Source organism: Acipenser ruthenus, chromosome 49, assembly GCF_902713425.1.
Source record: "Acipenser ruthenus chromosome 49, fAciRut3.2 maternal haplotype, whole genome shotgun sequence".
Lineage (NCBI taxonomy): Eukaryota > Metazoa > Chordata > Actinopteri > Acipenseriformes > Acipenseridae > Acipenser > Acipenser ruthenus.
This window is the reverse complement of record NC_081237.1, coordinates 1,369,843-1,385,517: the sequence shown is the minus strand read 5'-3', so window position 1 is coordinate 1,385,517 and position 15,675 is coordinate 1,369,843. Positions and strand designations below refer to the sequence as shown.

Here is a 15,675-nt window from a genome sequence, read left to right as displayed (position 1 = left end):
TCTTTGCTGATCCTGTGTTGTTCATATCTTTGCTGTATCTCATGTTGTTCATATCTTTGTTGTATCACATGCTGTTCATATCTTTGTTGTATCACGTGCTGTTCATATCTTTGTTGTATCACGTGCTGTTCATATCTTTGTTGTATCACGTGCTGTTCATATCTTTGCTGATCCTGTGTTGTTCATATCTTTGCTGTATCTCGTGCTGTTCATATGTCACTCATTTTTTAATTACATATTCTGATAGCCTTGATATGTTTTTATTCACACATCGTAGATACATAGGCTAGGAAATTACTTTTTTCCACTTTTACTCAGGAATGTTCGCTAGGAGAAAGAGATATTTTTAAAAATCCAGTTCATTCTTCCTTCCTGCAACAATGCTGGTGCTCTGTTTGAAATGAGTGGTGTATTGTGGGAGCAGAAAACCAGCATTGTGGACGTGGGAAGTGTGATCTGGACACACTACCACCCTTTACCATCCTGTGGCAAAGTGGTTAGTAGTGTGCAGGTGCAGGTGATCAAAGAACAGAGGTGCAAAGGTTTGGTTTATTTGTTTTTGTCCAGTGCCTGACGGCAATACAAACAGTAAATAATAATGCTGATAAGTAATACAGCGGCATGTATTACTTACATTTATAATTATTAGTTGTTTGTTTAGCAGATGCCTTTATCCAAGGCGACTTACAGAGACGAGGCACTGGATAAGGGCGTCTGCTAAGAAATAAATATGCATCAGCTGCAGAGTCACTTACAATTACATCTCACCCGAAAGGGTCACACAATGAGTCAGTGGCTGAGGTGGGATTTGAACCAGGGACGTCCTGGTTACAAGCCCTTTGAACCATCCTTAGCTACAATTAATAATGGTGCTGGTGCTTAAATACCCGCACGCGTGTCAAATAATTGTATTATACCAAGAATGAATTGCAGCCAGTTGCTATTTTTTCTGTTTTTTAAAATTCAATCGCCCATATTATTGTGCAAATACAATCAAAGCATCATCATCTCGTTGCTCTATCGATAGATTAGCTATTCGTTCATTAAGATCTGATCAGAAGCAGCTGATCAGTGTGACTTGTTTGCTGCACCCAAGCAATTCCACCACAGCAGGATTAATCTCAGCAAAGGTGGAGCTCATTTATATGTGAATTACTTTCAGTTTAGGGGGGATTTTGAAATCCCGGTCTGTTTCAAAGCGTCCGGTTAATCTGGAGTCATATGGTAACCCTATATACCATCCTTATTTTTTTTCTCCTGGCGAATGCTCCCGAGTAGTTGAGAAATGTAATGTCCCATAATGCGTGATTCAAAATTTAAAAAGGCAGCTATATGTTTAAAAATATAACTCTGCAATACAAACAACACAGGACACAGCAAAGGCAAAGGTAATGTAATGTAATGTAATGTAATGTGTTTCTTATAAACTTTGCATGGTGTTCTGTAACACTTTATTTTTTTATGTGAACTCCATCTTTAAACAAACTTTGGTATTTATCACATCTCATAATACTGAAAAACATGGACTGAAGTTGTTTAAACATGACTGTGGCAATGCGCCCCGTCCCTGTGTGCATTTGTGTGTTGCGTGCGTGTGTAAATATTGGTGTATAGTCATTGGTACACGGGATATAAACGGGTCTGTGTTTGACGTGTATTTAAAAATGTAGATTTGTATTTAGGCACGGGATTGCACATCACGCACGTGCATTTAAAATATAATATGTGAACACGGGGTTTCACGTAATGAATTCACGTGCTGGGATTCAAGTGAATAATTAATTAGTAATTGAATCCCAGCACAACAGTATAAATAGATGCACGTTTAGTCACTCGTGGTTGGGTGTTCGGAAGAGGAGAACGGGTGAGAGAGAGAGAGAGAGAGAGAGAGAGAGAGAGAGAGAGAGAGAGAGAGAGAGAGAGAGAGACTAAATAGTGAAAGATCGTAAACGTAAAGTGTTTGTTCTCACCGTGTCTGTTTGTCTGTCCGTGCACCGTTTGTTTAGTGTTAGTCCGTTTTGTATGTCTGTTTATTTTGGCGCAAGTGCCGTGTCCAGTGTTTTTGTGCCGTTTAAAACCTTTTTATTTGTTAATAAACACTGAGTGCAGCCATTGCACTCGGCTCATCATCACCACCGTCTCTGTCTGTGTATTCCTGTCTGGTCTGACGCCACCCACTCTGGCCGTCTTTGTGACAATGACACATAAAAAATTTGTATAAAACATGGCTATTAATAAAATTGTACAAGTGTGCCTAAATAGGATTCATGATAAAAATGAGACTAAGCAATAGACAATTTCTGCAGATACACCCTATGCTAGTTCCATTAAAGTTGAATAAACTTTGTCCATTACTTGTAGGCAACCTTGCCATCTTATAGATCCTTGTCCTTTGTAATTACTGTAAGATATTTAGCCTCCCTTGTCTGTTTTAGGCATGTTACTAGTATTGGTTTATTAATATTGCTTTGTTTTGTTTTTTTGTTTGTTGTTTGCAGTATCACAGCAACAGCCGCCAGCATTGGAGCAGCTGGAATACCACAAGCAGGCCTTGTTACCATGGTGATTGTTCTTACATCTGTAGGCCTTCCTGCTGATGACATCACACTCATTGTGGCAGCAGACTGGGCCTTGTAAGTTGTGAAAAACTGGCATACAAAGATGTTTCTTAAGTAATCTGCATTTTATTATAGTTTTCTCTCACTGTAGCTTTCTGCATTATTTGCTGCCTTTTGGCTTCCAGTATATTTTCTTGGCCAACTCTAGTACAAGCCTGACATGTATAAATAACATTAAACAGTTCTTTGGGAGTGTTAATAGCTTTGCTTCATTTATTTATTTATTTATTTATTTATTTTTGGTTTTGTGTGCCCTTACCTTTTTATGATGTTTGCAGTCGTGGTTTGTATTGCAAATATTGAAATGTTTTTTTTTTATAGTCTGTGTTCAGGTCCTTTACTATGAGTTCAGGAGCTGCTCTTCAGTTATAGTTGCCTACTATATCTATATATCTATATATATATACACACACACACACACACACACACACACACACACACACACACTGTATATACTCGAGACTAGATCAGTGACATTTTATAGAAGTGAGCTGCCATTTTGGAAAGTTTTGCTGGCAACACACTGCTGTGAACGAGATGGAGCTGGGGCTTACAAAAGAAAAAAACAATTTTTGAGTAATGGCAGTAAGAACCACTCAGAACAAGCATCACAAAAAATAAAATAAAGAATAATATGTGTTTTGGTTAATGTCCTGGGTGATGCTCTTGTTTTGTAGAGACCGGTTCAGAATGATGGTTAATGTCCTGGGTGATGCTCTTGTTTTGTAGAGACCGGTTCAGAATGATGGTTAATGTCCTGGACGATGCTCTTGTTTTGTAGAGACCGGTTCAGAACGATGGTTAATGTCCTGGGTGATGCTCTTGTTTTGTAGAGACTGGTTCAGAACGATGGTTAATGTCCTGGACGATGCTCTTGTTTTGTAGAGACTGGTTCAGAACGATGGTTAATGTCCTGGGTGATGCTCTTGTTTTGTAGAGACCGGTTCAGAATGATGGTTAATGTCCTGGGTGATGCTCTTGTTTTGTAGAGACCGGTTCAGAATGATGGTTAATGTCCTGGGTGATGCTCTTGTTTTGTAGAGACTGGTTCAGAACGATGGTTAATGTCCTGGGTGATGCTCTTGTTTTGTAGAGACTGGTTCAGAATGATGGTTAATGTCCTGGGTGATGCTCTTGTTTTGTAGAGACCGGTTCAGAACGATGGTTAATGTCCTGGGTGATGCTCTTGTTTTGTAGAGACTGGTTCAGAACGATGGTTAATGTCCTGGGTGATGCTCTTGTTTTGTAGAGACTGGTTCAGAATGATGGTTAATGTCCTGGGTGATGCTCTTGTTTTGTAGAGACTGGTTCAGAACGATGGTTAATGTCCTGGGTGATGCTCTTGTTTTGTAGAGACTGGTTCAGAACGATGGTTAATGTCCTGGACGATGCTCTTGTTTTGTAGAGACCGGTTCAGAATGATGGTTAATGTCCTGGACGATGCTCTTGTTTTGTAGAGACCGGTTCAGAACGATGGTTAATGTCCTGGGTGATGCTCTTGTTTTGTAGAGACTGGTTCAGAACGATGGTTAATGTCCTGGACGATGCTCTTGTTTTGTAGAGACTGGTTCAGAACGATGGTTAATGTCCTGGGTGATGCTCTTGTTTTGTAGAGACCGGTTCAGAATGATGGTTAATGTCCTGGGTGATGCTCTTGTTTTGTAGAGACCGGTTCAGAATGATGGTTAATGTCCTGGGTGATGCTCTTGTTTTGTAGAGACTGGTTCAGAACGATGGTTAATGTCCTGGGTGATGCTCTTGTTTTGTAGAGACTGGTTCAGAATGCTGGTTAATGTCCTGGGTGATGCTCTTGTTTTGTAGAGACCGGTTCAGAACGATGGTTAATGTCCTGGGTGATGCTCTTGTTTTGTAGAGACTGGTTCAGAACGATGGTTAATGTCCTGGGTGATGCTCTTGCAGCTGGCATCATTGCCCACCTCTGTCGGAAGGACCTTTTGCCTTATAGTGACAAGGTACATTTTATTGATTTATTATACCGCAGATTACAAGGTTTTCATTTGAAGCTTATTATAAAATGTTTAATAAAATCTAGTATTGATATCAAGGCCACCTCTTAAAGTGGCTGTAGCTAACAAAATAACTTCCTAAATCTTACCTGTTTTGTGATTGGTGTTTGTCCCGAACTACTGAAAAAATAATAATAATAATCTATCAAGATCTTTCCGTAGGTATTATCGCGGTTCAGGGCTTCTGTACGGCGGCTCGTTGAAAAAATAAAAAAAACCTTGTTATTTCGAGATCACAAGATCATTTATCTCAGGATCTCAAGAAAAACATTCCGTTATCTAGTGATCACGAGAAAAACATTTCTTAATGTTGTGATCACTCTCACAGTCTGCTCTTCTGCAGTTCCCATACCAAAGCTGCCCACGCAGACTGGCTTCAATCTAGCCGGTGAACAAGTATGTCACTTTATCGCGAAGCCTCCGGAGAATCCCAAATAAGCGGCTGTCCCAGTTAAACAGAGGCAGTTGAGATGACCTTAGTTTGATTTGAAAAGAAAAATAACGAAATCACATCACATTACGATTAAATGTTAAATACATCATTTAAAATATGCCTACGAGTCAATGTTTAGTTTTTTTTTATTCCTAAACAAAATGAACCGCACCTGCGATGTTGACACGGCAACTTTCTTTGCAACAGCAGCCTGAGAAACCACAGGAGACACCAGCTCCTTCAAGAGTTTATCGTGTTTTATGCAATTTATGCAAGTCACAGCGTAATCACGTACTCACTGCACTGTGCTATGCAAACCTGTCTTGCTATGAAAGCGATCTCCGTTCATCATTTGAAAATACTGTATCCCAATTAAACCAAGTGACGTCCAAATTAAACGACATAAGTAGTATTGGAAAGAACCGTCTCCCAGAGTTGATCCCATTCAAGTAGCAATCCTGATTTATCAGTATCCGGATCAGGCGGCACTGACTGTATCGTGAACACACCCACAGTGTAGCTGCTGCTTAGCTGTGTAGAGATCTGCTTGAATAATCCATTTGAGTTTTCAGAACCCAACAACCTTGGAATCACTTTTAACACACTTAATATTCCACATCAATACAAATCACTTAATATTCCACATCAATATGAATCACTTAATATTCCACATCAATATGAATCACTTAATATTCCACATCAATATGAATCACTTAATATTCCACATCATATTCCACATCAATATGAATCACTTAATATTCCACATCATGTGGAATATTAAGTGATTTGTATTGATGTGGAATATTAAGTGATTCATATTGATGTATAATATTAAGTGATTCGTATTGATGTAGAATATTAAGTGATTCATATTGATGTATAATATTAAGTGATTCATATTGATGTATAATATTAAGTGATTCGTATTGATGTAGAATATTAAGTGATTCATATTGATGTATAATATTAAGTGATTCATATTGATGTAGAATATTAAGTGATTCATATTGATGTATAATATTAAGTGATTCATATTGATGTATAATATTAAGTGATTCATATTGATGTATAATATTAAGTGATTCATATTGATGTGGAATATTAAGTGGAATATTAAGTGATTCATATTGATGTGGAATATTAAGTGATTCATATTGATGTATAATATTAAGTGATTCATATTGATGTATAATATTAAGTGATTCATATTGATGTGGAATATTAAGTGATTCATATTGATGTATAATATTAAGTGATTCATATTGATGTATAATATTAAGTGATTCATATTGATGTATAATATTAAGTGATTCATATTGATGTGGAATATTAAGTGATTCATATTGATGTAGAATATTAAGTGATTCATATTGATGTGGAATATTAAGTGATTCATATTGATGTATAATATTAAGTGATTCATATTGATGTGGAATATTAAGTGATTCATATTGATGTGGAATATTAAGTGATTCATATTGATGTGGAATATTAAGTGATTCATATTGATGTGGAATATTAAGTGATTCATATTGATGTGGAATATTAAGTGATTCATATTGATGTGGAATATTAAGTGATTCATATTGATGTATAATATTAAGTGATTCATATTGATGTGGAATATTAAGTGATTCGTATTGATGTATAATATTAAGTGATTCATATTGATGTATAATATTAAGTGATTCATATTGATGTGGAATATTAAGTGATTCATATTGATGTGGAATATTAAGTGATTCATATTGATGTATAATATTAAGTGATTCATATTGATGTATAATATTAAGTGATTCATATTGATGTATAATATTAAGTGATTCATATTGATGTATAATATTAAGTGATTCATATTGATGTGGAATATTAAGTGATTCATATTGATGTGGAATATTAAGTGATTCGTATTGATGTATAATATTAAGTGATTCATATTGATGTATAATATTAAGTGATTCATATTGATGTGGAATATTAAGTGATTCGTATTGATGTATAATATTAAGTGATTCATATTGATGTGGAATATTAAGTGATTCGTATTGATGTATAATATTAAGTGATTCATATTGATGTGGAATATTAAGTGATTCATATTGATGTATAATATTAAGTGATTCATATTGATGTGGAATATTAAGTGATTCGTATTGATGTATAATATTAAGTGATTCATATTGATGTGGAATATTAAGTGATTCGTATTGATGTATAATATTAAGTGATTCATATTGATGTGGAATATTAAGTGATTCATATTGATGTGGAATATTAAGTGATTCATATTGATGTGGAATATTAAGTGATTCGTATTGATGTATAATATTAAGTGATTCATATTGATGTGGAATATTAAGTGATTCATATTGATGTGGAATATTAAGTGATTCATATTGATGTGGAATATTAAGTGATTTGTATTGATGTGGAATATTAAGTGATTTGTATTGATGTGGAATATTAAGTGATTCATATTGATGTGGAATATTAAGTGATTCATATTGATGTGGAATATTAAGTGATTCATATTGATGTATAATATTAAGTGATTCATATTGATGTATAATATTAAGTGATTCATATTGATGTGGAATATTAAGTGATTCATATTGATGTGGAATATTAAGTGATTTGTATTGATGTGGAATATTAAGTGATTCATATTGATGTATAATATTAAGTGATTCATATTGATGTGGAATATTAAGTGATTCATATTGATGTGGAATATTAAGTGATTCATATTGATGTATAATATTAAGTGATTCATATTGATGTATAATATTAAGTGATTCATATTGATGTATAATATTAAGTGATTCATATTGATGTATAATATTAAGTGATTCATATTGATGTGGAATATTAAGTGATTCATATTGATGTGGAATATTAAGTGATTCGTATTGATGTATAATATTAAGTGATTCATATTGATGTATAATATTAAGTGATTCATATTGATGTAGAATATTAAGTGATTCATATTGATGTAGAATATTAAGTGATTCATATTGATGTATAATATTAAGTGATTCATATTGATGTATAATATTAAGTGATTCATATTGATGTGGAATATTAAGTGATTCATATTGATGTGGAATATTAAGTGATTCATATTGATGTGGAATATTAAGTGATTCATATTGATGTGGAATATTAAGTGATTCATATTGATGTAGAATATTAAGTGATTCATATTGATGTATAATATTAAGTGATTCATATTGATGTGGAATATTAAGTGATTCGTATTGATGTATAATATTAAGTGATTCGTATTGATGTGGAATATTAAGTGATTCATATTGATGTATAATATTAAGTGATTCATATTGATGTGGAATATTAAGTGATTCATATTGATGTGGAATATTAAGTGATTCATATTGATGTGGAATATTAAGTGATTCATATTGATGTGGAATATGATGTGGAATATTAAGTGATTCATATTGATGTATAATATTAAGTGATTCATATTGATGTGGAATATTAAGTGATTCATATTGATGTGGAATATTAAGTGATTCATATTGATGTGGAATATTAAGTGATTTGTATTGATGTGGAATATTAAGTGATTTGTATTGATGTGGAATATTAAGTGATTCATATTGATGTATAATATTAAGTGATTCATATTGATGTGGAATATTAAGTGATTCATATTGATGTGGAATATTAAGTGATTCATATTGATGTGGAATATGATGTGGAATATTAAGTGATTCATATTGATGTGGAATATTAAGTGATTCATATTGATGTGGAATATTAAGTGATTTGTATTGATGTGGAATATTAAGTGATTCATATTGATGTATAATATTAAGTGATTCATATTGATGTATAATATTAAGTGATTCATATTGATGTGGAATATTAAGTGATTCATATTGATGTGGAATATTAAGTGATTCATGTTGATGTGGAATATTAAGTGATTCATATTGATGTGGAATATTAAGTGATTCATATTGATGTGGAATATTAAGTGATTCATATTGATGTATAATATTAAGTGATTCATATTGATGTAGAATATTAAGTGATTCATATTGATGTATAATATTAAGTGATTCATATTGATGTGGAATATTAAGTGATTCATATTGATGTATAATATTAAGTGATTCATATTGATGTGGAATATTAAGTGATTCATATTGATGTGGAATATTAAGTGATTCATATTGATGTGGAATATTAAGTGATTCATATTGATGTATAATATTAAGTGATTCATATTGATGTGGAATATTAAGTGATTCATATTGATGTGGAATATTAAGTGATTCATATTGATGTGGAATATTAAGTGATTCATATTGATGTGGAATATTAAGTGATTCATATTGATGTATAATATTAAGTGATTCGTATTGATGTGGAATATTAAGTGATTCATATTGATGTGGAATATTAAGTGATTCATATTGATGTGGAATATTAAGTGATTCATATTGATGTGGAATATTAAGTGATTCATATTGATGTATAATATTAAGTGATTCATATTGATGTATAATATTAAGTGATTCATATTGATGTGGAATATTAAGTGATTCATATTGATGTGGAATATTAAGTGATTCATATTGATGTATAATATTAAGTGATTCATATTGATGTGGAATATTAAGTGATTCATATTGATGTATAATATTAAGTGATTCATATTGATGTATAATATTAAGTGATTCATATTGATGTATAATATTAAGTGATTCATATTGATGTATAATATTAAGTGATTCATATTGATGTATAATATTAAGTGATTCATATTGATGTATAATATTAAGTGATTCATATTGATGTGGAATATTAAGTGATTCATATTGATGTATAATATTAAGTGATTCATATTGATGTGGAATATTAAGTGATTCATATTGATGTGGAATATTAAGTGATTCATATTGATGTATAATATTAAGTGATTCATATTGATGTGGAATATTAAGTGATTCATATTGATGTATAATATTAAGTGATTCATATTGATGTATAATATTAAGTGATTCATATTGATGTATAATATTAAGTGATTCATATTGATGTATAATATTAAGTGATTCATATTGATGTATAATATTAAGTGATTCATATTGATGTGGAATATTAAGTGATTCATATTGATGTATAATATTAAGTGATTCATATTGATGTGGAATATTAAGTGATTCATATTGATGTGGAATATTAAGTGATTCATATTGATGTGGAATATTAAGTGATTCATATTGATGTATAATATTAAGTGATTCGTATTGATGTGGAATATTAAGTGATTCATATTGATGTGGAATATTAAGTGATTCATATTGATGTGGAATATTAAGTGATTCATATTGATGTGGAATATTAAGTGATTCATATTGATGTGGAATATTAAGTGATTCATATTGATGTATAATATTAAGTGATTCGTATTGATGTGGAATATTAAGTGATTCATATTGATGTGGAATATTAAGTGATTCATATTGATGTGGAATATTAAGTGATTCATATTGATGTGGAATATTAAGTGATTCATATTGATGTATAATATTAAGTGATTCATATTGATGTATAATATTAAGTGATTCATATTGATGTGGAATATTAAGTGATTCATATTGATGTGGAATATTAAGTGATTCATATTGATGTATAATATTAAGTGATTCATATTGATGTGGAATATTAAGTGATTCATATTGATGTATAATATTAAGTGATTCATATTGATGTATAATATTAAGTGATTCATATTGATGTATAATATTAAGTGATTCATATTGATGTATAATATTAAGTGATTCATATTGATGTATAATATTAAGTGATTCATATTGATGTATAATATTAAGTGATTCATATTGATGTGGAATATTAAGTGATTCATATTGATGTATAATATTAAGTGATTCATATTGATGTGGAATATTAAGTGATTCATATTGATGTGGAATATTAAGTGATTCATATTGATGTATAATATTAAGTGATTCATATTGATGTGGAATATTAAGTGATTCATATTGATGTATAATATTAAGTGATTCATATTGATGTATAATATTAAGTGATTCATATTGATGTATAATATTAAGTGATTCATATTGATGTGGAATATTAAGTGATTCATATTGATGTATAATATTAAGTGATTCATATTGATGTGGAATATTAAGTGATTCATATTGATGTATAATATTAAGTGATTCATATTGATGTATAATATTAAGTGATTCATATTGATGTATAATATTAAGTGATTCATATTGATGTATAATATTAAGTGATTCATATTGATGTATAATATTAAGTGATTCATATTGATGTATAATATTAAGTGATTCATATTGATGTGGAATATTAAGTGATTCATATTGATGTATAATATTAAGTGATTCATATTGATGTGGAATATTAAGTGATTCATATTGATGTGGAATATTAAGTGATTCATATTGATGTATAATATTAAGTGATTCATATTGATGTGGAATATTAAGTGATTCATATTGATGTATAATATTAAGTGATTCATATTGATGTATAATATTAAGTGATTCATATTGATGTATAATATTAAGTGATTCATATTGATGTATAATATTAAGTGATTCATATTGATGTATAATATTAAGTGATTCATATTGATGTATAATATTAAGTGATTCATATTGATGTGGAATATTAAGTGATTCATATTGATGTGGAATATTAAGTGATTCATATTGATGTGGAATATTAAGTGATTCATATTGATGTGGAATATTAAGTGATTCATATTGATGTATAATATTAAGTGATTCGTATTGATGTGGAATATTAAGTGATTCATATTGATGTGGAATATTAAGTGATTCATATTGATGTGGAATATTAAGTGATTCATATTGATGTGGAATATTAAGTGATTCATATTGATGTGGAATATTAAGTGATTCATATTGATGTATAATATTAAGTGATTCGTATTGATGTGGAATATTAAGTGATTCATATTGATGTGGAATATTAAGTGATTCATATTGATGTGGAATATTAAGTGATTCATATTGATGTGGAATATTAAGTGATTCATATTGATGTATAATATTAAGTGATTCATATTGATGTATAATATTAAGTGATTCATATTGATGTGGAATATTAAGTGATTCATATTGATGTGGAATATTAAGTGATTCATATTGATGTATAATATTAAGTGATTCATATTGATGTGGAATATTAAGTGATTCATATTGATGTATAATATTAAGTGATTCATATTGATGTGGAATATTAAGTGATTCATATTGATGTATAATATTAAGTGATTCATATTGATGTGGAATATTAAGTGATTCATATTGATGTGGAATATTAAGTGATTCATATTGATGTATAATATTAAGTGATTCATATTGATGTGGAATATTAAGTGATTCATATTGATGTATAATATTAAGTGATTCATATTGATGTATAATATTAAGTGATTCATATTGATGTATAATATTAAGTGATTCATATTGATGTGGAATATTAAGTGATTCATATTGATGTGGAATATTAAGTGATTCATATTGATGTATAATATTAAGTGATTCATATTGATGTAGAATATTAAGTGATTCATATTGATGTATAATATTAAGTGATTCATATTGATGTATAATATTAAGTGATTCATATTGATGTATAATATTAAGTGATTCATATTGATGTGGAATATTAAGTGATTCATATTGATGTATAATATTAAGTGATTCATATTGATGTATAATATTAAGTGATTCATATTGATGTATAATATTAAGTGATTCATATTGATGTATAATATTAAGTGATTCATATTGATGTGGAATATTAAGTGATTCATATTGATGTATAATATTAAGTGATTCATATTGATGTATAATATTAAGTGATTCATATTGATGTGGAATATTAAGTGATTCATATTGATGTATAATATTAAGTGATTCATATTGATGTATAATATTAAGTGATTCATATTGATGTATAATATTAAGTGATTCATATTGATGTATAATATTAAGTGATTCATATTGATGTGGAATATTAAGTGATTCGTATTGATGTGGAATATTAAGTGATTCGTATTGATGTGGAATATTCATACACTCTTGTTTGCTTAAACCATTTGATTCTACTATGGAGTCATTCCACTAAAAAATTAAATAAGAATATTTGCGAACGGGAGGAAGCCATTTATTTGTTTTATTTTATTTATCATTTGGCCCATCTATGCTTGTCCGGTTCCTGTTTGATCTCAAAACTTTGTGAAGTTGGATCTTAAAGGATCCTAGTGATCAGTAGCATGACTAGGTAATCCATTCCTTACCCTCACCACTCTGTGTGAAAAAGTGTCTTCTTCCCGCTGTCAGAAGTCTATCTCAACTTTCCTACTGTGTCCTGTGGTCCTGGTTTCTGTGCTGCACTGAAAGTATTTGTTAATTCCTTTTAAAAGACTTCTCCTTTTTCTGTTACAGGATATCCTTATCAGCAAAATTCAGAACCTCCCGGCTTCAGAGATCCCACTGCTAGCCAGAAAAGACCGTGTGTTTGAAGTCCTGGGAGACGTAGTAACAGAGAAGCCAGCTGTTTACTACAACATCGCACAAGTCTGATCATTACAGATGAAAACACAGCTGTTTACAACATCGCACAAGTCTGATCATTACAGATGAAAACACAGCTGTTTACAACATCGCACAAGTCTGATCATTACAGATGAAAACACAGCTGTTTACAACATCGCACATGATCATTACAGATGAAAACACAGCTGTTTACAACATCGCACAAGTCTGATCATTACAGATGAAAACACAGCTGTTTACAACATCGCACAAGTCTGATCATTACAGATGAAAACACAGCTGTTTACAACATCGCACAAACATGATCATTACAGATGAAAACACAGCTGTTTACAACATCACACAAGCCTGATCATTACAGATGAAAACACAGCTGTTTACAACATCGCACAAACATGATCATTACAGATGAAAACACAGCTGTTTACAACATCACACAAGCCTGATCATTACAGATGAAAACACAGCTGTTTACAACATCGCACAAACATGATCATTACAGATGAAAACACAGCTGTTTACAACATCACACAAGTCTGATCATTACAGATGAAAACAGCTGTTTACAACATCGCACAAACATGATCATTACAGATGAAAACACAGCTGTTTACAACATCACACAAGCCTGATCATTACAGATGAAAACAGCTGTTTACAACATCGCACAAACATGATCATTACAGATGAAAACACAGCTGTTTACAACATCGCACAAGTCTGATCATTACAGATGAAAACACAGCTGTTTACAACATCGCACAAACATGATCATTACAGATGAAAACAGCTGTTTACAACATCGCACAAACATGATCATTACAGATGAAAACAGAGCTGTTTACAACATCGCACAAGTCTGATCATTACAGATGAAAACACAGCTGTTTACAACATCGCACAAACATGATCATTACAGATGAAAACACAGCTGTTTACAACATCACACAAGCCTGATCATTACAGATGAAAACACAGCTGTTTATAACATCGCACAAACATGATCATTACAGATGAAAACACAGCTGTTTACAACATCACTCAAGTCTGATCATTACAGATGAAAACAGCTGTTTACAACATCGCACAAGCCTGATCATTACAGATGAAAACAGCTGTTTACAACATCGCACAAACATGATCATTACAGATGAAAACACAGCTGTTTACAACATCGCACAAGTCTGATCATTACAGATGAAAACACAGCTGTTTACAACATCGCACAAACATGATCATTACAGATGAAAACAAAGCTGTTTACAACATCACACAAGTCTGATCATTACAGATGAAAACAAAGCTGGTTACAACATTGCACAAGTCTGATCATTACAGATGAAAACAGCTGTTTACAACATCGCACAAACATGATCATTACAGATGAAAACACAGCTGTTTACAACATCGCACAAGTCTGATCATTACAGATGAAAACACAGCTGTTTACAACATCGCACAAGTCTGATCATTACAGATGAAAACACAGCTGTTTACAACATCGCACAAGTCTGATCATTACAGATGAAAACACTGACATGTTTCCTCCATGTTTTGTGCTTTGACTCACAAGAACCTTTTTCTTCAAAGCCTGTGCTGTTTGCTTCTTATGCTGCCACTGTATAAAAACTAAATGAAGGACTAGAGGTACACCTCACTTCCAGGGGGTCACTGTGCACCCCACTCACTACAGAGACCACTCTCTCTGTCAAGCTCCATATTAACACTTCCAAATATGTATTTGTATCAGTGTGTGTATTTATTTATATTTATACAAGATTGAGTGGTCTATGTAAGTAAATCTTTCTGTTTACTGAATCTGTCTGCCATTCATTCTAAATCAATGACAGAATGGCCGGGGGAATTGCTCTGTTCCAAATTACAGAGCTTGATTAAGAAAGTAAATATCCCAATTCAACTGTTTGATTCAGGTTGAAGCACACTTCTTTTCATTCATTGTACTTGTTATATAAACAGAA

General features: G+C 31.3%; 1 protein-coding gene across 2 annotated transcripts in view; it reads left to right on the top strand.

Moving 5' to 3' along the window:
* The window catches only part of LOC117966174 (excitatory amino acid transporter 5-like), a 43,483-nt gene extending 27,808 nt beyond the window's left edge, over positions 1 to 15,675 (top strand). For both annotated transcript variants that reach the window (XM_059015216.1, XM_059015217.1), the window contains 3 exons: positions 2,499 to 2,633; positions 4,492 to 4,591; positions 13,586 to 15,675. In XM_059015216.1, the coding sequence (XP_058871199.1) occupies positions 2,499 to 2,633; positions 4,492 to 4,591; positions 13,586 to 13,723 (373 nt within the window). In that variant the 3' untranslated portion in view covers positions 13,724 to 15,675. The remainder of the gene's footprint in view (positions 1 to 2,498; positions 2,634 to 4,491; positions 4,592 to 13,585) is intronic.